The sequence below is a fragment of the Protopterus annectens genome, chromosome 1.part2 (assembly GCF_019279795.1).
Source record: "Protopterus annectens isolate FY-2018-M chromosome 1.part2, PAN1.0, whole genome shotgun sequence".
In the NCBI taxonomy this organism is placed as follows: domain Eukaryota; kingdom Metazoa; phylum Chordata; order Ceratodontiformes; family Protopteridae; genus Protopterus; species Protopterus annectens.
The window spans coordinates 903,535,323-903,560,165 of NC_056727.1; the positions used below are offsets into that span (position 1 = coordinate 903,535,323).

Consider the following 24,843-nt stretch of genomic DNA (forward strand, 5'->3'; position numbering starts at 1 on the left):
GTGGTAGGTTTGGCATGCCTTGTTTTCTTGGCAAGGTATGAAAATGAAACCTGTACCCTCGGTCTATAATGTCCAAAATCCATTTGTCCTTTGTCAGTCTGTGCCAGTTTTCTGCAAACAGAGATAATTTCCCGCCCAAGGGAGCTTCTAGTTGTTCCCTGGTAGGCGGTAGTAGAGGAAAGTCATTGAGTTTGTGGTTGTTGGGCAGGTGAAACCCCTGCGTCACTACTTTGGCTTCCTGGCTGCCATTGTCGCCCCCTGTAAGGGCCTCTGTATTGGCCTCTTCCTCGGCCATGTCTGTTCTTACCCCTTTGAAACTTTTCTGGATTAGGAAAGGACCAGTTTTTTGAAGGCCAATTCCTACTGAATCTGGGGGGTTGAACCTGGAGGAAATCTTTCACAGTCTGAACTGATTTTGCTTTTTCTTCGATGGTCTTTAACACATCCTTAACATTTGCACCAAAAAGCTTGTTCATTTCCAAAGGTGCATCCAGAAGTTTTGCTTTTACATGATCTGGTAGAGGTTGATCTTTTAACCAAGCATGTCTACGAATCACTGCCCCTGTCATAGCTGCCCTACATGAAGCTTCCAGTGCATCATATCCACACTGCAGGAAGTGATTGCTTACTTGCTGAGTGTTATATACAGCTTCCTGCAAAGTCTTCCTGTCTAAAGGATCAGGAGAAGCTAATGTTTTTTGTAAATCTTCTAAGAGATAATCCTGATATTGTAACATATGAAAAAGGCAATTTAAAGCTCTCATAGCTAAGGTAGTGGATGTGTAAACCTTTTTGCCCCATCGCTCTAATGACCTTGCTTCCCTGTTGGAGGGCAAAGGATTTTTTGAGGTGGAGGCTGAAACTCCTTTAGGACCCTGTGAAATAGTTTCCAAATCAGCAGTATGGGCCCTGAATAAATGGGAATGAGTTTCTGGGACCCTATAATACCTGTCTGGCTTGGCTGGAGCAGGAGGAAGAGAATCAGGGGTAGCACTAGAGTCAGAATACAAGTCATCCAGAACATCAAGTACAGGAGGAATAGCTAAGGGCCTGTGCTGAGGCTTCTTAAAGAAAGTCCTAAGGCGTTTCCTAGAATCAGAATATTCCTGACCCTGCCACTTGAAATGTTCCCTCATGGTGTGCAGAACTTCCCCAAAGGAAATATCCTCAGGAGGGGAGGCCGAAGGGATGGAATCTTCTGCATCCGAGTCCTCATAGGTCTGGAAGAGCTCCTCCTGGCTATCAGAGTGGACAGAGCCCTCAGAGTCTTCATCTGAAGGAGTAAGGTCAGAGGGTTCAACCCGGGGCCTTTTATCAGGAGGAGGCTGGGATGCTCTCTCAGGATGGGCCTGTGAACCTCTAATCATGGAAATTAAATCAGCAGCCACGGACATAATTTGTGTCTCCGGAGTCGGCTGAGGTAAGGATTTAGAAGTAATATGCTTTGTTTTGCTGGCTGCCTTAGCCCTAGTGTAGGCCTTAATACACATGGCCATAGGAGGCCTGGCAGCTCCACATGCAGGAGTGACCTTGTCTACAGCAATGGTCTCGGGCATTTCCTCGGTTTCGGTATCCGGAGGAAAGTCTATAACTGGCGTCGGAGTAATGGCTGGAATCGGAGTCGTCGGTAATGCGGTGTCTTCGGTTCGGAGCGGTGGAGAGACCGTCTCAGAGGGAACCGGAGCACTCGCGCTAGGTTTTGGCATGGAGTCGGTGGTAGACGCGGGCCGAGGATGTCGGTCTCGGTCTTTTCGCTTTTTGGGAGTTTGCGATGTCGGAAGATCCGACGGCATGGTGTAGGCAAATTTATCGCCGAAAAAATCTTCAGCGAACTCCGCCCGGCGCCTGAGAGTGCACTTGTTGAAGTGAGCACAGGCTACACAGGCCGAGACGTCGTGGTCTGGGCCCAGGCAAGGGAGGCAGTAAGAGTGGAAATCCTTATGAGGTATTTGTTTACCACAAAAAAGACAATTGTTAACTTTTTCAGTAATTTCTGACATCGGCTGAGGCAAGAAAAGGTCCCCAACGGGGTACTTAGCTTTTTTGATGACTTCGGTATCGTAGAATACAGGAGCTGACCGACCGGCACTTGCGAACTGCTTCTGCTTCAGGCACCGCGCGGCAAGAAAGACTGAAGAAAATGGCGTCGGCTGATACTTATGTACTCCAGCCGCTCTGACGTCGGAGAGAAATGCGACATCAGCCGACGTCGGACCCAGACTTTGGAATCCGGCCGACCGAGGGCTGCCTGAGGCAGGACAGCCCACATGTTATGACTGCAGTTGCATTCTTGAAGGACATCCTCTGTGAGGTATTTGCTTTCCACAGGCAAGACAATTGTTAACTTTTTCTGACATCGGTTAGAGCAAGAAAAAAGGATCCCCAACGGGGTACTCAGCTTTAGAAGACTTCAGGTTTGAAACTTGAAAAACGAAAATTTCAGGTAGCTGCCGACCGGCACTTGCGAACTGCTTCTGCTTCGGGCTCCTTCATGGCAAAGCTGATGTAATGGCGTTGGCTGCATGTTTTATACCCCTGATGACCTGACGCCATGGATGAGGCGACAGCATCTGACACAGAAATCCCAAGACTCTGGTATTCGGGCTGACTTGAGGGCTACCTGCAGGCAGATAACCCAAGTATGATGACTGCAACAGTGAAACACGAAGAACATCTTCCAATCAGAAGGGTGCCTGTCTTAAAACAAGGAGGTCATCAAGTAATGCCTACAATCCCTGCCCAAAAAGTAGGCTACTTCTTGAGGCAGGGACAGAAAATAACTTAAAAGCCAAGCCTGTCCACAAAAAAGGGGTGGGGGTGGGAAAAAAGTGCGACTTCAGCTGTGGAATTCTATAAAAGATACTGCCAAAGCATGCCTCTCCTCCCCACAGCACCTAATGAATCCAAAACACCAAGGGCTACTTGAGATGTCAGCTGATGAGGAAAAACAGGGAATGACAGAGGCCCTCTCAGAGACCATAATGTACGAAAGCCTCAACCAGTTCTAGCAATGGCTCCAACCAGGAAGGACCAAAATCTGGACAGATAAGGCACACAGTTTTGGCACTAAAATATTTCAAAAGATAAGATGTCTGCCTCACAGTTCCAGGGTTTTAGGTTCAATCCTCATACTCAGTCACTGTTTGGAGTTTGCATGTTGTCCCAGAGTCTGTATGGGTTTTCTGAGACACTCTGGTTCCCTCCAACACTCCCAAAAAGCAGGATAAAAGGCTACAATAAACATCTGCTTACATTTGTTACTGTGGTTTAGGTCATGGCTGAAAGGAATCTACAAACAAGCACACTTGCCCATTTAAGAAATTATTGAAAAAATAAATAAAAATCTTGAGAGCATGAAACTCCACCATGACACAGGAATATATATTCTTACCAAACAAGTGCTATGCCCTGGCCTCCTTACCAGGCAGGAGTAAATAGTCTGTGGCCTCTGAAATCATCAGACAGACCACACAGGAATCTACCTTGGATAACTCATTCCAAAATTTCAGAGGTCAATACTTGGCATTGACAGTAGCAGACAAAGCATCTCTACAGTCCCAAAATAACATCCTCAAAGGCTGGATCCAAGAAGGGGAATTAACTGGGGGAAGTGAGGGCTACGCACACCAGATGCAACCCGATAAATAGGCCATGCAAGCCACAAGCAGTCTGAAGGACAGACCATCCAAAGAAGTACAGTTGTGTACCTACCATAAATGTAGATGTTCGAGTGTATTCACTGTTGCAGTCATTACACTTGGGTTATCCTGCTGGCAGGCTTCCCACAGACGGCCTGAATTCCAAAGTCCTGGTCCGGCGTCGGTTGCTGTTGCCTCTTCCCTGACGTCAGTGCGCCAGGGGGTATATAAAAGATGCAGCTGACGCCATTTTCTTCAGTTTTTCTTGCCCCAGATGTCAGGTGCCCCCAAAAGGGTAGGCTAAAAATTCTGCTCATAAAAAAGCATGCACTAACAAACATTACCTTCATCTACAAGCAAATACACCACATAGGTTGCACAGAATAGAGAAGAACAGATAAGTCCCAGCAATGAAAGGGGGATGGAGGGAGGGTAACCTGGACTGCAACGGTGAATACACTTGAACATCTACATTTATGGTAGGTACACAACTGTACTATGTTCATCATGTTTCACTGTTGCAGTCATTACATTTAGGTTGAATCCCAAAGCTGAGGTTGGGTGGCTGGGCCTAGATAGAATTAGGAGTGGCTACGAGGCCCTGCAGAACTGCAGTGGCAAAGCCTGCTCTGGATTTAGAGTAAAGAGGTAAGTGGTAGTGCTTTGTAAAAGTGTGCACTGAAGTCCAAGTTGCAGCCTCCAAAATGTCCTTGGTTGGAACTTCTCTAACGAAGGCTGCTGAAGTGGCTGCTGCTCTGGTTGAATGTGGCCTAATGCCCTTAGGCACTGATTTCCCATGTTGTGAATAGCAGAAACGAATGCGGTGGCCTATCCATTTTGAAATAGTCTGCTTTGAAATAGCTTTTCCTTGCGATCCTGCAGCATATGCCACAAAGAGTTGTTCAGTCTTTCTGAAGGCTTTAGTTTTGTCCAAGTAGAAGCGTAGCTGTCTGTGTATGTCCAAAGAAGGCAGAAGTCTCTCCCCCTTATTCTGTGGGTTTGGATAAAAGGTAGGCAAATGAATGGTTTGGTTAAGAGCCACAATGGACAATACCTTAGGCATAAATGTTGGGTTTGTCCTTAGAGAAACCCTGTCCGGATGGAAAATAATAAAAGGTTCCACAGCCATTAGTGCCTGTAACTGAGACTCTTCTTGATGAGGTTATTGCTAGGAGCAGAGCTGTTTTCCATGATGACTATTTTATCTCAGCTGTATTGGCCGGCTCAAAAGGAGGCAGTGTGAGCTTTTCCAAGACAAAATTGAGGTCCCATGAAGGTGTTGGAGCTCTCCTTGGAGGTCTTATGTTTTTGGCCCCTCTGAGGTACTGCCTTAGCAGTGGATGTGAAAAAATAGGTGGATCCATATTGTAATGAGCTGAAATGGCAGAGGCATGGATCTTATTTGATGAGAAGGATAGGCCTTTGTCCAGCATCTCAGTTAGGTGTTGTAAATCTGAGGAATATTTGGTACAAGCGTGTCCATTCCTTGTGCCTGGTTCCAAGCACAGAATCTCTTCCATTTTTCTGTATAAGATTTTCTGGTGCTGGGCCTCCTCGCCTCCAAAATAACATCCATAACTGCTTTAGAGAGAGGTGTGTTCTGGATGGTTACATTATCAGCCATGCAGCCAGATTTAGGGTTCTGAGCTGGCTCTGCAGGATCTGATTGTTTTGTTGGGTCAGCAAATGAGGAATTTGGGGTAATGTCCAGGTTGGGCCTTGAGACAAGCTCTTTAGGATTTGGTACCAGTGCTGGTGTGGCTAGTCTGGGGAAATCAGTATCACTTTTGGCTTTTCTTGTCTGACCTTTAGGAGTACCTTGGGGAGGAGAGGCAGTGGAGGAAAGGCATATACTGTAAGGGTTTTCCAGCTGAATGATAGGGCATCCACTTTCCATGCTTGTTTGTGATAAGTCCTTGTGCAGAATCTCTGTAGTTGGCAGTTGTGTGGGGAGACAAATAGATCTATGTCTGGGCATCCCCATTTCCTTGTTATCATGCTGAAGATTTGTGGATCTAGTTTCCACTCGTGAGGATCCTTGAGATTTCTGCTTAGTTCGTCTGCCAGAGTATTTTTCTTTCCTGGCAGAAATTGTGCTTGCAGGTGTACTTGGTAAGTCAATGCTGTGTTCCACAAAGTCATGGCTTGTCTGCAGAGGGGGTAGGAATGTGTGCCTCCCTGCTTGTTTATGTACCACATGACTGTAGTATTGTCCGTCTTTACCAGCAGTTGTCCTGGATGAAGTAGATCCTTGAAGGCCGTCAGGGCATTCTGAACAGCCAGCATCTCTTTTTGATTGATATGAAGATGCATTTGGCTTGCTGGCCATGCTCCCTGAATACATTATCCTGCCATGTGGGCCCCCCAGGCATAATCTGATGCATCTGTTGTTAGTGTCTGCCTGGCTGTGGGTAGAGTGAATGGCTGTCCCTTGTGGTGACAGGCCTGTGCCCACAATCGAAACTCCTGCTGCAGGCAGGGAATGAGGGTAATTAATGTTTCCAGGCTGTGGCAATGTTGAGTCCAAACACTTTTTAGATACCATTGTAGTTTCCTCATATACAGTCTTGCATATGTAATTAGTAGAATGCAGGATGCCATGAAGCCCAAAGCCTGCAGAATTTTTCTTGCAGATAACCAGGTCTTTGTCAACATTTCAAAGTAAAAAGTCAGTTGCCTTTGTTTGTCTGGCATGAGATGAGCCATCTGGGCAGTTGTATTTAAGCTTACACCCAGGAATATTATCTCTTGAGAGGATACTAGTTTTGATTTATTTTCGTTTACCGTGTACCCTAGGCAAATTAGTAATCCTTTTACAAATGCCAGATGCCTCAGTAGAATGTCTTTGTTCTCTGCTTGAATAAGGCAATCGTCCAAGTAAGGGTATATTTGAATTCCCCTTTGTCTGCAGAAAGCAATTCCTGGTGCCAGGCATTTTGTGAAGACCCTGGGCGCACTAAATAAGCCAAAGGGCAGTGCAGAAAATTGGTAGCGCATTGATCCAGCTATGAATCTGAGGTATCTTCTGCAAGATTGTCTGATTGGGACATGCAGGTATGCCTCTTAGGTCCAAAGTTACAAGCCAAGCCTTCTTGCCAAGCATGGGCAGAAGCTGCTGCAGAGTCAACATTTTGAATTTTGGAACGTCCAGAAAAGTGTTTAGAAAAGACAGGTCCAGTATTGGTCTCCAGGCTTTGTCCTTTCTGGGTACCAGGAACAGTCTTGAGTAAAATCCTTGTCCCTACTTTTGCTGTGGTATTCGCTGAAAGGTCCTCATGTCCATGAGGAATGTTACTTGCTTTTGTGCCTCTGCCCATTGATTTTGTGGCAGGTCTGGCATACCTTTTGCCTTTGGCAGGGTGTGAAAGTAGAACCTGTAGCCCTGGGACACTATATTCAAGACCCATTTGTCCTGGGTGATCATATGCCAATTTTGTGAAAAAAGTGCTAGTTTTCCCCCTAAGGGGGCTGCCAAAAGATAAGTGTTTGGTATAGGCAGAGGAAAGTCATTGGGACTGTTTTCTATATGGCTGTGATTTGTCTTCTCCGCTTTTGGAGGTAGAAGAACCCCATTGTTTAGGCCTGTATGAGCCTTGGGGCTGGGATCTGCCTCTAGGGCGTCTGTATCTGCCTCTTTTTGGCCTGTCTGACACTGGAAAGGACCAATTTTTTGAAGGCCAGTTCCTGCTAAATCTGGGTGGTTGTACCTGTAAGAAATCCTTAACTGTCTGCATAGATTTCGCTTTATCCTCCATTTTCTTCAACACCTCTTCTGCCTTAACACCAAACGAGCATCCAATAATTTTGCTTTAACATGATCAGGCAGATTTTGTTCCTTTAACCAAGCATGCCTTCTAATGACAGTACCCGTAACAGTGGCCCTGCAAGAGGACTCCAGTGAATCAAAACCACATTGCAAAGTATGCTTTCCCACTTGTTCAGGTGCATGCAATAAATCCTGCATTTCCTTGTTATCTGGACATTCAGAATTTGTCAACATTTTCTGTTTTAGCAGTGACATTAAATATTCCTGGGGTAAGGAGTCAGGAGACAGGCTGGACTCTGAAAATACATCATCTACTACGTCTAGAACAGGTGGAATAGCAAGAGGTCTGTGCTGAGGTAGTAAAAGAAAGTCTCTGAGCCTTTTCTTAGATTCTGAGTAATCTTGGTTCTCCCAGTGAAAGTGCTCCCTCATGGTATGAAGGGGTTCCGCAAAAGAATAATCCGCAGGAGGAGAGGCTGAAGGAATAGACTCTTCAGCATCAGAATCCTCATAGGGAGGAAGGGAGTATCCCTGTGCAGAAGAGGAGTCAGAGGAAATGGAAACCTGCTCTGAAGATTCATATTCTGTCTCTTGCCTAGGCCTCTTATCAGGAGGGGGATGGGAAACACTGATCAAAGTAATTAGGTCTTCGGCCATTTTAAGCATCTGTTTTTTAGGCATGGAAGTCTGTGCAGGAGAGTGCTGTACTTGTTTCTTTGTCATTAGAGCTGCTTTAGTCTTTGCCTCTGAAGCTGAGGTTGGCTTTACATATAACTGTGTAGGTCTGAAAACACCCATAGAAATCAGATGCCTGCTCAGCGGCTCTGGACCCATCTGAGGGAATAGTTTGAGTGTCCAATACCTTGAGTATCCAGAGGCCTAGTCGGCTCCACGTGGGAGTCGGAAGCGGCCTGTGGCTCTGAGGTAGCGGGCGTCAGGGGCTGCGAAAGCGCCTCACTAAGAACCGGCGAACCAGCGACTGGCCTAGCGGAGGTCTCGTCGTCAGTTTTGAACCTCGGATGCCTGTCCTTTTCCTTGCACTTTTTATAAACTCTGGTCGACGGCTGTTCTGACGGCATTATATAATTAAATCTTCGGCCAAAGTAATGAAAGGCAAAATCGTACCGACGCTTAATAGTGCGTTGGTTAAATCTAGCACAAAACCGACAGCTAGCAACGTCGTGGTCAGGGCCTAGGCAAGGAATACAGCAAGAATGAAAATCCTTACGAGGTATTTGCTTCCCACAAGAAATACAATTGTTAACTTTTTCTGACATTGGTCTGGAGCAAGGAAAAAGTTTCCCCAATGGGGTCACTTAGCTTTAATGAAGACTTCGGATCTGAAATTCGGTTTTGAAAATCTCAGGAATCGGCCGGCACTTGCGAATTGCTTTTGCTTCGGGCACCGCGCGGCAAGAAAGACTGAAGAAAATGGCATCGGCTGCATCCTTTATACCCCTGGCGCACTGACGTCAGGGAAGAGGCGAGAGCAACCGACGCCGGACCAGGACTTTGGAATTCAGGCCGACTGCGGATAGCCTGCCAGCAGGATAACCCAAGTGTAATGACTGCAACAGTGAAACACGATGAACATCTGAAGAAAATGGGGGGACTCAAGAATCCATCTCATTAACAACCTTCCTACTTATCAGACCCCAGGGAACCTTATCAGAAGGAAAGTTCATGCCCTGTAACAGCCTCAGTAAAAAAGATAACACACAGTGGGTGCTGTACATTTTGCAGAACAAGGCCATTGGTACAATTAACATCAGGTTTTACAGGCCCGTGGCCCTGACTATGAATCAGAGGACAAGTGGAGCAACCGGCACCAGGATGTACCCCACCCTGGGTGACAGCTGGACTCGTATCTCTCTGCTAGGCCTCTTATGTGCTGCTCCAACAGAAGAACAGAACAAAAAAAAAATGAGCCTCCACTAACTTGAGACACTTATCATTATGAAGGCTCTACGGGCTGTGAAAATGCAGACTTACCTCCACATGGATTAGACCTTACCCAATCCTGAGAGTGAAGTCCTAGGTGCAGAAAATTCTGGAATTCATGAAAATGTACCTACACACATCCTCCACCATTCCTAGGAGATGCCTCCTCCTACTGTCCAGTACAAATGTGGATAAATTTCAGTAAGCAGCAAATAAAGGACATGCAACTGTTGGATTGTTTTGTATATTTTTAGTCCCCTTGCTTGCCACCCATTAAGCCTCCAACACTTAAGAGGGGACCTTAATCTAGTCAGCCATAGCGTTTTGCTTGTACCTTCATTTGCATCCCAGCAAGGAGGGTGTTACTTTTAATTACTGCCCATCAACTTGGGTACCACTATACTTCAAGTACATGCATACTTGTGTACACCTATCAATGACGGCTAGTACTTTTGATGCTTGCTGTGCTGAATACATGGCCAAAGATTCAGTGCCCAAAATCACCACCTCTCTTCTGAGGAAATGCAAACAGGACAGCCCTTCTGTTCCCCTGCTATCTTTCTGAGGACAGGCATGTCCCTCCTTTCCCATGCCAGTTCCAGTGAGTGTCTGTGCTAATTGAACATGGGATCAACCATGTCTTAATCAGGGTTTTATCCCTGCAAGAACTTGTCATGAAGGTAACAATGACTGGCAAGGAAATTGTGTAACAAGCAAAGACAAATGAAGAGTACAAAGTAAAAGCAAGCTAATATAATCAATATGTGATATCGCACAGATGTCACAGCATCATTTGTCATGGGCATGTTTCAATCCAAGGAAATTTCCAGAAAAGGATGCCAAATGCTGACTACTGGGAAGGATAAGTCCAATCCCTAAGACCCAAAGGTGGGGCCCTGTCAGCATGTCAGTGACTATTATTTATCAAGTATGGTAATGTGAAAGCAATGGAGTATAGGAGGGATGAAAGCACTACGTAACCAAGGCATCGATCATATATGCATGGTCCCCAAAACAAAAAATATATACATATATGTTTTGCTAAAAAAAGTAAAGTTAACAGGCATCAGTCCTACATGTATGTAGTAAACCCCTGTAGTAAAATTATCTTTTGGAATGTATACATGCAGAAAGGCTATAAACAATTACCTCATTTCTTATCTCCTGGCTAAGCCCGCATGCCTGATCCAATGGAAATCCAGAAACAAGTTCAGTTGTCAAGACGTGTTGGCTACTAAGCTCATCAATTACAGCGGGAACATAAAAGAATGGATCGTCCTTGATCAATTCCCTATTAACAAAATGATTTTAAAAATCAATTAATGAATTCAGTTGTACACACAAACATAGACGTGCAGAGATTAAAAGTTACTTAATAAATACTAACAGCAGCTGACGCAGATACAACAGTTAAATAACTTTCTGCACCATATGCCTGTGCTTAACGTTTTCTGAAACAGCATGACTTATGCTTGACAGCACAGCTAAACCACTACAAAAAAAAATAATTCCTGTAATGCTGAAAATTTTCAAGACTTGCAGTACAGCAGAAACAGTTAAGTCTATGAACTACTAACAAGCTACAATATACTCCTGCAGATCTGGGTTTGATTTCTACAGTCTTCATTTTCATACTCATTTACTTAAAGAAAGTCAGTTAAACAGAATACTGCCGGGACGCCCATGAAAAGAAACCATTGTGCCTAGTGGGCATCATACAATTGGCAAAAAAAAATTATTTTTTTTTTTTACAGTTTATTACATGAAAAATATTTTTTTTTAATCTGAATTAAAATTTTCTACAATATACAAAATACATACAGGTGCATATACAAAGAAACAGTGAAACACACATTACTTTACATGCAAGATGCACACAAACTTAAGAAAAGGGAGAAAAAACCCAATGGAGTAGGACAGGTGTCTGCATGCGCTATGGGTGATGCGTATATGTGATGGCTAGACTGGAGTGGAGAATTACGGCCATCTGACAAGCAATCCTTCTGCAGGAAGGGAATGTGGTACTGCTGTAGTAACTGCTAGCAAAGTCTCTAGGAAGGAGACGTTCCAGTTGTTAGTAAAGTGCAATCCATTCTCATGCAGAAGCATTTCCTTTCTGACAGTAAGGACACAAAACAATCTCATCTACGGAAGAGAGAATGGATAGGCAGCAATTTCTTAGTCAGAAAAGAAGATGCTCTTTTGTGACTAGCCCCTTAAGAGAATGAATGGGATTGTCACAACAGATCACAAAATGGGTGGAATGGTAAGGAAGCAAAGAAACGGAATTTAAAAAAAAAACAGGGATACACAAGAGCAAGTGTCCCAAACAAACTTTAAAATAATCATAATACTGACACTTTCAGCAGTTAGGAATAAAGAACAGACATGTTCCTACCATATCTGTTACTCTAAGAGAGAAACCCCCTTGATGGATTCTATGATTTGGTTCTTCTCCACCAATATGTACACCAAGCTGCCTAGTTCTTGAGCCTGCCAGCTTGCTTATGAACACTAGTAAGCATACTAACAGCATATCAAGGCTTAACAATCACAATATTGCACATACAATGACAAAATGCAATACACAAGCACAAACCTGTCTAACTTGCAGGAAACTCTTAATGGACAAAGCTGAAAAGAGGTGCTATCCGAATGAGGGATAAGAAAGAAAGGTATCTGGGACTGCTGAATGAAGGCCTTCTAAACTAACTGATATATTTAAGCTAAACAACAAACAGAAAGACCCTAGATGAACCCATTCAAAGTCTTCACTGTGTAATACCATAAACCTCTTTTGAAGGAGGCCCTTGGGATATATGCCGATAACCTCTTAAGGACATTCTAGTACTCAAGACTATAAGGCTTCAAAATGCCCACTAACTTTTTACCCTGCTGAAGTCTTTAATGATGCATTCAAAACTTTACAGCCAAAACTTACTAACTATAGATATTACCAGTTCTGGCCTTTTTACAGCCTTGTTATATTTTCAATGCATTTTTAAATATTAACGGCAAAGTGAAGTATATGCTTTGCAGTTACACAGTCAACAAAATTCCACTCTTTCTCAGACACATTTTCTTCCAAAGTCACATTTCACTTAAATATTCATATATTCCAGTGCATTTGATACTTTATAATTTCCCATCCATCCATTCACAACCCCTTTTTTCCCATTTTTGGGCATGCGGTCGAGGTATCACTTTCAATAGTGAAGATAATCTATAGCCAAGGTTTACCCCACCAGGTGCCTAGCCCTGCCATGGTAAGTTCTTCCACACCACACACTTGCATGCAGAGTCACACCTATGGCCAAATTTACTGTGTCCAATCTGCCTACTGCATGTCTTTTTAATGTGGGAGGATACTTGAGCACCTGAAGGAAACCCACGAGAACACAGAGATGACATGCAGACTCTGCAAATAAAGGCACCCCAGCCGAGAATTGAACCGGGGAACCTCTTGCTATAAGGTGACAATACTATCCACGGTGTTACTATGCCACCCCATGTATTCACTAATTTTAGTGTTGCTGGTCTTCTTCCTGGTCATCTCCAAACACCAGTCTCTGGTTCAAGCCCAATACTCCTGATTCTCTAATCATCTCTTGTCCTTTTTCCTGTCTATCAAGCACTTTTTGTAATAATGGAAAAAGTTTTATTGGCAGCATCTCTCCATGCGCTTTGTTACTATCAAAAGAATAAGTCCCCTTCTGTTTGCTGGCTTGCTCACTTCATCTGTTGCCTGATCTGCATCAAAACACATCTTTGACTCAGAAAAAAAAGGCCTGGAAACAGCTCGATGCAGCATCTTGAATCTCACACCCACCTCATGACATTTCCTGACTGTCAAGATAAACTTGCTTCTCTTCTGCCTGATGTTCACTGCACGCATCATTTTCCACAAGCACTCTGCTGTCACAAACAAACAAAAGGAGTCCACCATCCCTTCCTTTTGCCAACAACATTTTAACAGAACAATTCAAATGTTCAACCTGCACAACCAAATGAAATACAGTAAGCACAAATGGTATTACTTTGTACAAAACAACCACAGCTTTCAACATCACATGTGACAATATAAACATAGTGGAATGCAGAAGTCCAGGAAGTCATCAAAAGAAATGTAAGAAAGCGTGACATATGAAAGATGGACCAGACTAGGAAGAAATAATGTGACTAAAAAAGAGGTTAAGAAAGAAGTTTCAATAGCAAAGAACAAGTTATCAGAGGCACTCTATCAGTGCCTGGAAAATGATTCAGGATGCAGTACAACTGACCCAGTGTTTGCAGGGAGACATAGTTGAGAAGAAGCTAGAGGTGAGGAAAGAGTCCAACTGGGCATTTCTACACTTGGAGAAAGCTGATTTGGGCAGTCCTGTGGTGGTTAGAACTCCCAGAAACATTGATAGAATTAGTGCAGGCTGTATATAAGGAGTCAGTGACTCAAGTACGAACAGCGGCCAATCTCACTAAAGAGGTTCTAGTGGGAGTAGGTCTGCATCAGAGTTTAGCTCTAAGCCCACTGCTGTTCATACTACTGACGGAACACATCAACAAATCAGTAAAAGTTGCTGTATGCAGACATTTTGGCATTACAGGCAGATTCTGACTAAGATCTTCAGAAAAGGATTGGGGAATCTAATCAAATCTGAAGACACATCGGATGAAACGGAGTACAGATAAGACAGTTGTTATGGGAGCAATTGTGGGAAATTAGAAGCTCAAACTTGAAACAGAAGTAAAAATAGTGGAATAGGTTAGCAGCTTCAAGTATCTGGGAGGGGTGGTTGAGAAAGGAAGCCTGAATGAGGCCAAAAATTGAATCAGAGGGGCTATAAACTGCACAGTGTCAGGGGTAGTTTTGGGCAGAAGAAAGCCAAAGGTGGAAAGTAAGGTGCGACCAGTACTACTGTATGGTACAGAAATCTGGGCACTTAAAGCAGAGTTGAGGAAGCCAGAGGTGATGGAGATGAAGTGCCTGAGACAGTTGATAGGATGTACACTGTAGGACAAAGAAATAAGGACATAAGAGCATAAGCCAAAGTAGCTCCAAATGCAGAAAAGGTCAAAGAGAACAGATTACGGTGGTTAGGGCACATGTGCAGAAAAGCAGAAGTCAATCTGATGAAGATGATTTGGTACAGACAGGAAGAAGGCAAGTGAAAACAAGAGTGTCCATCAAAGTGATTGATGGACTGTATGAGAGAAGACCGGAGACTGTCAGGCTTCTGATATACACATTTGAAATACACAAGTCATATAGCCACATTATGTTTATTCAGCATATGGTTTCCTAACAAATTTTAAAACCATCATCTGGCCAATTTCCTAGCAAGTCAACAAACTAGGCAGTTTGAAAAGGCATTTATTACTTAAAAATAGATCTTCTGATAATCAAACAGTTAATCTACATATTCAAGGACTTTACCATTTAAACAGTCTATTCCTCAAATGACACTTGTATAGACAGCAAACCTGTATGTCAATTTAAATATATACTGTTCAATCTGAACTGCAGTACTGCTGTATTGTCAATGTTCATCAACATACATGCCTTCAAAGTTGGTCTTTTAAATCCACACAGCTACATCCATGCAAATGGCTTCTTGATTCATTTGTTTCTACTATAAATGCTTTAATTAAAAACATAAACCTTCATGTCAATTCAATCTATCCGATTTGGTTAATTTTCATCATTTTAGCAAACCTAAAAATAGATACTTCTGTATAAAAATGAGTTTTTCTACTCATTGTTCATTGTTTAAGCAGCAAAAGCAATTCAAAAATCATCCTCTAATGCAATTAACAAAAAGTGTTTGTCATATGAACAATGTTTAATCGTAATTCACTTTTCATACACATTTACCCAAGAAACACAATTTACAGTTACTACTTCATATTAAATCTCTTTACTCTAACATTATACGATACTCTGCCTCAACACAACAAATAACACACCACATTTAGACGTTTCATTTCTTTTCATATTATACCAAGGTACAAAATGCAACATTGATATCTTTATATATGTACATAGAACTGTATATGGATACACTTTAATTATTGTTCAATATTTTTGTTGTTTGGGTTGTTGCCTAATACCCATCAAGTGTTGGTTACTCTTGTTAATCTAATCTACTAGTTAGCTTTTAACTATAACTGTTGTTCAAATTGTGTTTTAAAGAGTTTGTTAACATACTGTCCTATGTATAGTACTATTAAATGCATTACTGTATGTTTAATGTACTGCGGTGGTGGTGCTGCGGTAGCGTTGTCGCCTCACAGTGAGACATTTTCCTGTTTGATTCTCAGCTAGAGCGTCTTGTGTGTGGAAACATGCGTGAATGGGCGTACCTTCGTTGAAGGTTGTGCGTCAGGGCCAGCAACTCGGTATGTAAAAATCTACTGCCAATCATTAGCAGACCGGAGTTCTGCTGTGGCGACCCCTAACTGGGAAAAGCCGAAAGACAGAACAACTGTATGTTTAATGTGGAGCTTTTCTCCCTGGACCTGGACATGTGTCCAGTCGGACTTTCCCGGTAAACAAATGTAAAAATTAATTAAATAAATAAATAAATATTACATTCAAAATTCAAAACTTTGTGGTTACCCCTCACCAAATACTATAACATCAGTTAGCAGCAAGCAAAATAAACTGCCTACTCAAACTATTGTTAGCATATAAATCAGTAAAATATAGTTGTACACTACATTCAAACATCTAACAATATAATTTAAGTGGTGGTCAAAGATGGCTGCGCACTGAAAAGCATGTTAATTACAACTCCTCCCAGTGTGGAAAAGAATGAAGAAGTAAAAAAGCCAGTATATGCTAAAACTTGGGGTAAAATTCAGTTAGTGGCCAGTCACTTCACTGCCATATGTCAGCAAAGAAGAAATATGGAGAAACCAAAAGAAAATCTGCTAGAAAAAGTTAACAGAAAACTCTGTTGGGGAAGTGTCATGCAGCCGTTCTGCAAAAAAGCAGTTCAGGTTTTACTTTGGTACAGGAGACGGCTTCAAGTAATTTAAAGGAAAAAATAAACAAATCAAATGCATTTGAAGGTGTATACATTAAATCCACCTTCAGTTTTCAAAGTCAAATAATAACGGTCTGGAAAAATAGAAAAACCTGATAAAACTGTGGAAATTATTTTATTTTATTTATTTAACATTTGTTTACTGTGGAAGTCCGACTGGGCAAGTTACCCATTTTCAGTGAAAGCCCATGGAGAAAAGCTCCACATAGAAACAACATAACAGTAATCAATAAACAGTATGTAATAAAGAAGTATTTTAAACATTAATGAAATAAGTCATATACAATTAAAATCACATAGTATACGCATCACTGTACAAGTTAGTAAAAGCGGACAGGAATACACAGTACTATATACATAGGTTCATAGGTTGGTACTAGGCTATCGGCCCTAGGGCCTATGCAAGCCTAGCCATAACAATTCCCTGGATATTTCTTCCCACAATATTTACTTCTCTGGACCCCTGTCTAGCAGGGTGACTGACATGATCCCCGGGGTGAATTTCCTATCTCCCATCCAATAAGCAAGGTTCCTTTTGAAGAGGGCCAATGAGGCGCTCTGCTTGACATGTATGGGCAGTCAATTCCAGAGTATGGGGAGTCTCTGGGTCAGGAACCTATCCCTCCAGCATGTTTGGTCATTGTGATGACAAGGTTTAGATCCCTGGAGCATGTGGCTCTGAGGGATTGGGATTTCTTTAAGTGGAGCATGTCCAACAGCTCAGGGTTTGACATTGCCTTGTACATTAAGCAGAGATAGTCTCCGAGTAGACGATATGCCAGGGAGTATAGCTGGAGTTTTTTTAGACGGTCAGCATATGGCATCTGATTTAGGCCTGTGATTCTTTTAGTGAGGTATTTCTGTGGCCTTTCCAGCTGTTGCAGATGTCTTGTGAGGTACATACCAAATGGGGCATTATACTCTATAATGGGTCTAATGAAGGATGAGTACAGTGGGACAATGACCTCCTTTTTTCGGATGAAAAGCCCTTAGTGATGAGGTGTACCACATAGAAGGATTTCCTGACTGTTGTGGCAATGTGGTTATCGAAAGTGAGACCACTGTCCACCTGTGTCCCTAGGTCTCTCATCACACTTTTGATGTTTAGTGTCCTGTCACCTATGTGGTAATTCATGGGTACATGTTTTTTTCCCAAAGGGGATAACTATACATTTCTTGGCATTAAGCTTGAGCCCATGGCTCTGGCACCAGGCAACTGTTTTTGTAAGGCCCTTTTGTAGAATATCCACATAATTTGGGGATTCTATAATGGTTCCCAGTTTGCAGTCATCTGCAAACTTTGTTAGTCAGAGTCCCTTAGTGTTGGCCTGTACTTCAGAGAAGTAGATGCCAAACAAGAGTGGTCCCAGGACTGAACCCTGAGGAACTCCACTTGTCTGGAGCTGGATTTGGAGTTGGCTACTTTTACAGTCTGGGTTCTGTCAGTAAGCCAGTTGGCAACCCATGGAGTGACATAGGGATTTATGCCCAGGTTAGTAAGTTTATCTATGATTCCAGAGTGGGGGATGGTGTCGAAGGCCTTGGCGAGGTCCAGATAGGCTGTGTGGACCACCTTACCCTCGTCCACAGCTCTGGAGAATGATTTGAAGAAGTCAATCAGATTCAGGAGACAAGATCGGTCCTTCACAAACCCAAACTGGGTGGGGTCCAGTGTTTGAAGGTTGCCAATGTCTTTGTTTATAAGTTCCATGATAATGCGTTCCATGCCCTTGCAGATCAGGCTTGTCAGACTGATGGGACGGTAGTTCCCTGGATCCAAGGCGGATCCTCCCTTGTGGAGCGGGATAACTGTAGCTGTGTGCCACTCAGTGGGCACAAAGCCTGAGGTGAGGCTATGATTATACATGACACTTGGGTGAGGTGCCAGTTCATTTTGTAGTTCATGTAGTACACAGCCTGGGATGTCATATGGTCCCATGGATGCTGCATTCTTAGCTTTGGAGAGTGCGGTTTCTACCTGTGTGGCTGTGATTATCGGAATTTGGCAATCTTTTGGTATTGAGATGGGCCCTTTAGGGGGTGAGAGGGGGGTGAAGTTGGCACTAAATCAATCTGCTAGGATATTGGCAATATCCTTGGGATCAGTATATTTAATGCCATTATGTTGTAGCTCAGAGCACTGAATGTACTTGAGGAAAAAATCATTTGCGACAGTAACACTTTTCAGTGATTAGAGAGTTACAGTGAAAGGTTTAATATACAGGGCACCTTATTGCAGAAAGGCCTGTTTGTTTTGCTTAATGTTGTTATACTTATAATCCTTACATTTCCATAGGTACAGTAAGCAAAAGAGATATAATGAAAGTGGAGAGTGGGAAGCGAGGGTGGGGGATGAGGAGGGGCGAAAATCGATTCAGCCAAGTAAGGAGCAGGAGCATAACCAGTTGTCATTTAGGTGGGACTTTAGTAGTTTTTTGCAATGTGCTGGGTTTCCTGTGTTTAGTACGTTCTGGGGGGTGGCATTCCATGATTTAGATACATAGATAGAATACAATAAGTCTCCAAAGCTGTTGTTGGATTTAGCAATTTCAAGTAGTAATTGTTCAGAGGATCGAGGTGGATTTGAACTATGTTCTGTAGGGATGGAGATTTATCAGGTACGTGAACTATGGAATGGGCTATGGTAAGTTGATTTAGGGTTAGTGAGCTCTAGCCATTTGAGTTGTTTCAGAACAAGACAAAGATGGTTTCTATAGGGCAGGTTAGCGGCAATTAAGAGGATGAAATGAAGGAAAGACTAGCTGAATATGCAGCTTCTCAAGAAGAACAGTTTCAAACAGAAAGTACACAGAGAAAACCTGAGGTTTTCTGCTATAGCAGAAAAACTGGAAGGAACACACTGTATTAATTTTATGAAAGAACAAAAAATAACTGGACTGGTATTCCACAGCAGGATTTGTCAATTTAAAGACACTGTATATATGTTCCAAATTTGGTCATGTGAAAGAAACCAAGACCAAAAATAGCATACATGCAGTTAACCCCGTAGAAAGAGCTGCTTCTGACAAAACAACAGAGGGGAAAAGAATCACGAATTGGAACACCACAGTGTTTGTGGAAAATGAGTACTCACTATACACCAAGCAGAAGAGAAGCGAGTTTATCCCTGGAATCAGGAAACAACAAGAGACGGGTGCGACTCCAAAGCATATTTCTCCACCTTGTTAGCAATGCTTTAAGAACAGTGAAGGGTTTGAAGATGTAACTAAGTAAAGTTTTTTGTTCTTAGTAAAATGTGCATAATAAAATGTTTTGAACTAAACTGGACTGTACTGTAAAGCAGCTCATGTAGTATGAATTCACAGGTATTTGAAGTGTGAGACTGGCGAGTCTCATCAGTGACTGCCATTTATGCTAGTGACTTAAGTATTTTTCGTTGACTGCAAAGTATCCAGCATATATATTTTAACAAGGTAAAAGTTGGGCATAAGGAATAAAACGTGACAGTGGGCTGTTGGGGAGGTACACTGATCATATATGTGAATTAAAATACAATTCCTCTGCTTTATACAGGTGGAGATACAGGCAAATGTTCTTAATTTATGCTGCAGATAAAAAAATTATTTTTATTTCTCTTGAGTAAATAGGCTAGAAGCACATGGCAACTCTCTAATATTTGAAAACAGCTTGTTCTTGCATTTGTAAAACTATTAGCATTTTTTGTTCCCACCAAGTGCCAGCAGTGAGACAGTATATGCCTACAGCAGCAGACATTTAGTCAAGAAATGTCTGAAGAATGTGCTCTGAAGCATTTGTTTAGGAAACATCACAGTAAGTAATTAATGGGGAAATGGCAAAAAATGCAGTGAAAATAAATGAAAGTTTAATGCACAGAAGTGAAAACCTTTGCAAGTAGCTGCATTCCTACCAGCCTTATTACGTAAATATAACACTACATGATTACGTTTATTCATCTAAGGGTAGCCAGTGCACCATTTCTTAACTCTAAGCATCAGTTTAGACTGAGAAAGAGAGCAAGTATGACAAGGACAGATGGTGGTTGTACAAAAATGAACAGTGGTTTTATAATGCACTTCTAGCATGATTAAACCTAAACTCACAATAGCTGAAGTCTGTGGGCACAGTTGTTTTGGCCAACTGTCACTATATGGAAAGGCTGTTTCCCTTTTTGTCTGTTTGATGCAAGTTAAAGGTTTAAAATGTATTTAGTTGCTTGTTTCGGAGGGTTTTTATTGAAACAAAAAGTCTGGGAAAACATGATATGGGTTCAGAAATGAGAAGCAACTCCATACAAGATCAGCCTACTAAGCATCAATATGTGCATGTAAGAAACTGGAAACTTATTCAAAAGAACAGTCATTCTGAATATGTGAACATAATAGATTTTTATCAGAATAACTACTTTAACAATTTGATCATGGAATGTCAGTCAATGCAGGTATAGGCAAAAAAAACAGTACTAAATTATATCAAGTATAGGGTGCAAATAATGTTACACAAGACACATTTTGATCAGAAATAAAAATAAATTTGTCAAAGAAAGGAGTTTAGACTGAATATTCAGCAGCCTATCAAGAAGAAAATAAAATAAAAGGAAGGCAATAATAATGATTGTGAGAGGGGCTCCAATAGTGACAGAAAAGGAAAAGATGACAGTGGCAGATTTGTGGTAATAATGGGTCATTGGCAGGGAAGGAGGATTACACTGCTGCCATGTGATACATTCCATCTTACTACTTAACAGCATTTTAGGAGAAATATTTAGCTTTCAGCAAGGATTATTATTTATGGGTAGAAAATGGACACTGATTTGCAAGTGAGGATGTATCAGGAGGACCTACAAGAGGAAAATATAACAAAGCAGGATAGGTTTCCAAAGAAATATAGGAGAATATTTGGAAAGGAAGATATGAATCTACAAGCAGAAACACATTTAATAATTATTATTCCCAAAAGACACAATAACTGGGATATAATGGAAAGAAGTTACATTTCACAGGAACGTGGAAATTTAATTGAACGGTCTGAAACATATTCAATAACAATTTCAGGTCATGAACCAATAAAGTCTAAAACAAAAATGTAGGGCAATGAAAATAAGACACACTGACTTTTCCTACCTGTATGTTAAAATGAGAGGAATTTAAGGAATGAATAGCGAATATGATATGACACTTACTACGGAAGATAGATATTTCTTCAGAACAGATACCTATGACAGAAATAAGACAGAGTCAAGGGAAAGTAGAAACAGAAATTATTTAGGAGGGTTGACAAATGTTAACATTCTGCATAGAAAGGGGAATCTCACAGAACAAAGAGAGTAGCATTTGCTGACTAGTAAAAGGAACACAAGGCAGTACTTGGACAATAGGCATGAATTTAGAAAGGATGCCACTAAGCAAGCATTTTGTATAACTTCAGAGCACAAAAAACTCTTAGCACAATGACTCAGGCGATAGAAAGTAAAAAGATTTCTTGCCAAACATAGGGAGACTAAGACAAGAAGACAACCACAGATTCTAAAGTAGTACTGGAGACATTTTTGAAATTATATGAAAATATGTATAAAACAGAGGAATGTGGAAAGCAAGAAAATGCACACATGGAAATAATTATGGAAGACAACCATGCCAAGGGCAAGAATAAGAATTAATAGCCAAGATAGGAAGGGATGAGATAAATGGGGACATACAATCAATCAACAGGGAAGCATCCAAGAAAAGATGGCGTCTCTGTGGCAGTTAGGAGAGAAGAAAGTGATGCAGATCTCAAAGATTTTGTTTAACAATATTTTAAAAGGAGGGACAGTACCAGCATCATGGGACAACACTGTGACGGCTGCATTCTGCAAAGAGGCTAAAGACCTCTCAGACCAACTTAATACAGACTAATTTCAATTTTAAACCAAAATTATAAAGTGGGTATCTCTATACCAGCTAAGACAATGGCAAAGCTGTTGCCAAAATCGATGTATATAAAGCTGTCTGGCAGTTGTCTTAGAGGATTAAAGAGCTGTTAGTGAGCAGTTTCCTGTAGTCCAGTTGTGCAATGTTTGATTCTCTCACCTCCCAGTGCAATGTTTGATTCTCTCACCTCCCAGTGCAATGTTTGATTCTCTCACCTCCCAGTGCAATGTTTGATTCTCTCACCTCCCAGTGCAATGTTTGATTCTCTCACCTCCCAGTGCAATGTTTGATTCTCTCACCTCCCACTGCCTAACTGTGCAACTCTGAGCAAGTCACTTAACCAAACACAGCTCCTGGGTGGAGTGCGAAAAAGGTCCATGAAGATCACTGCTCTATCCTGGAAAATAAATAAACAAAAGAAATAAATGTGCAGGGAAGGCAGACATCTGACAACATTAATACAGCAATGATGATCTAGACAGAAGGAGAGTGTAAGAAAATGCCACCATTGTTGATGGGTCTTGATGCAGAGAAGTCATTCAATAGAGTAAGGTTAGACTTTTATGAGCAGGGCAATAAATTTGCATTCCCTAGATATGAAAATAACAAGGATATATGCAGGACTGGAGGCAAGAATTAAGGTGGGAGGATTCCTATCCAATAAGCTGCGTCTGAAAAATGAAAGCTGGCTTGGTTGCCTTCTTTACTTTTATTTGCTTTATACTTGACACCATTACTAAAGAACAACGAAGCAAAAAATACGAATGACAACCAATCCTCACTCTGCAGTTCAAGAAAGTGTTCAACAAATGCAAATACAACCAAGGAATCACATTGTAGCTTAAAACAGTAATTCAATGGAAATCCTCGCCAAATAACCAGCCGGTGTTAGCAAAAAAAGTTTTATTCCACAAAACGAAAAGAACTCCAATCACAAGCGCTTTCGCCCGTTTGTAACGGGCTTTTTCAAGTGTAACTGTTTGCACACCAAACCGTGTTTATATATGCTTAAGTAAACATTAAGTGAATTATTGCATTAATTGCTTGAACAATTAAACAATTGTGCAATTAGTTGGACTTGTTTTTTGGAACAGAAAATAAAAGAATGCTATTACAGTGGTCCGTGTTCAAACCTAACATGCGCACTTGGCATACTAAATTGTAAAAAATACAAAAATTCTTTTAAAACAGTACCAGTGCGCAATACTTCAAATGGTAAGCAATAATACACAATAAATTATAATGTACGTGTAATCAATCATAAAAAAGTAAAAACCGTCAATAGAAAATATACATAAAATCATCTGCCGGTGATATTGTTGCTGCCACCACTAACGTACATATCAGCAGTTTAGCCAGTGGAATGCTTTGTGTACCAGATGCTTATAACCAATATACAGAAAATTGTATTTATACCTGCGCCAAAATAACCATGAAGCATTGAAAATAATAATATTGCTAATGCTTCACTGCTATACACTATCAGTTCAAATCATTTCCATACTGTAAATGTAAACGCGCATATGAAGTGCATAAAGTACTTAAAAAAATATAAACAAATAAATGCTGAAAATATTAAAAATACTAAATGCCAACCTGGCATAATCCCTTGTTTTCATGTTTTCTGGGAAATTGTAGAATAGATGAATCGCAAATTTTGTATAATAATGCATGAAATATTGAAACAGGAATGTACATGCATTGTATCATACTTAAGATAAAAAATTAGTTAATTGTTAGATTCTTAAAACTTTCAAACCATGGAAATATATTAAAACATGTTTCGCAAGTAAGCAACAAAAACATTACAAATGTTCTTAACATACTAAATTGAAATATAAATTTATCTATGTAGAAATAAATAATAAATTGATACATCAATTGTTTTGATCTAACTTTTCTTATAGGTTTTATACAAAACTTCTGATATAATCAATATAATCAATAAATAAGTAACAATTAACCAATAAGAACAAAGATCCCATCAAAATATGCCATGATAGCAAAATATTAAAAATATTGGCAATAAACTGTAATTCATAATTTATTACTTTTGTCCTTTAAAATACAGGCTAAACTGATTCCATCGTTCAAGCCTGGGTTCCTAGTGGCATCCAGCTTTAACTGCCACATTAATTCCTTCATGTTTAAAGCATTCTGCCAATCACCTCCCCTCATGTCACAAAGCACCCTATCCAGGACAAAAAAGCGAATGGACATATTGACACAATTTTGAGAGTGCTTAACAAAAGCATTCGTCTCCTTTTTTGTTTTTATGTCATTCATGTGCTCATATATCCTACGCCTTAACTCCCTTTCTGTTTTGCCCACGTAAAATGATAAACAACTTTGGCAAATTCCTAGGTAGACTACCCTGGATGAATTGCTAAAGCACAAACTCATGGATAAAAGTGTTTTGGGAATCGAGAAAGATTTGTGTTATTCAGAGATGATATTTTTTTTTGTACTTGATAAATCCTGAAAAGGACATTTCATTGCTGTGGAATGTTTTGAGACAGTTTCAAGTCTTTTCAGGATGCAAGATATATAGATAAAGATAAAAC

The 24,843-nt window shown here is 41.1% G+C and overlaps 1 protein-coding gene across 1 annotated transcript in view; it reads right to left on the reverse strand.

Annotated features, from left to right (window-relative positions):
• COQ8A (coenzyme Q8A) overlaps positions 1-24,843 on the reverse strand; it is a 571,755-nt gene that overhangs the window by 221,522 nt on the left and 325,390 nt on the right. The window contains exon 11 of the mRNA XM_044059595.1: positions 10,495-10,636. Within this exon, the coding sequence (XP_043915530.1) occupies positions 10,495-10,636 (142 nt within the window). The remainder of the gene's footprint in view (positions 1-10,494; positions 10,637-24,843) is intronic.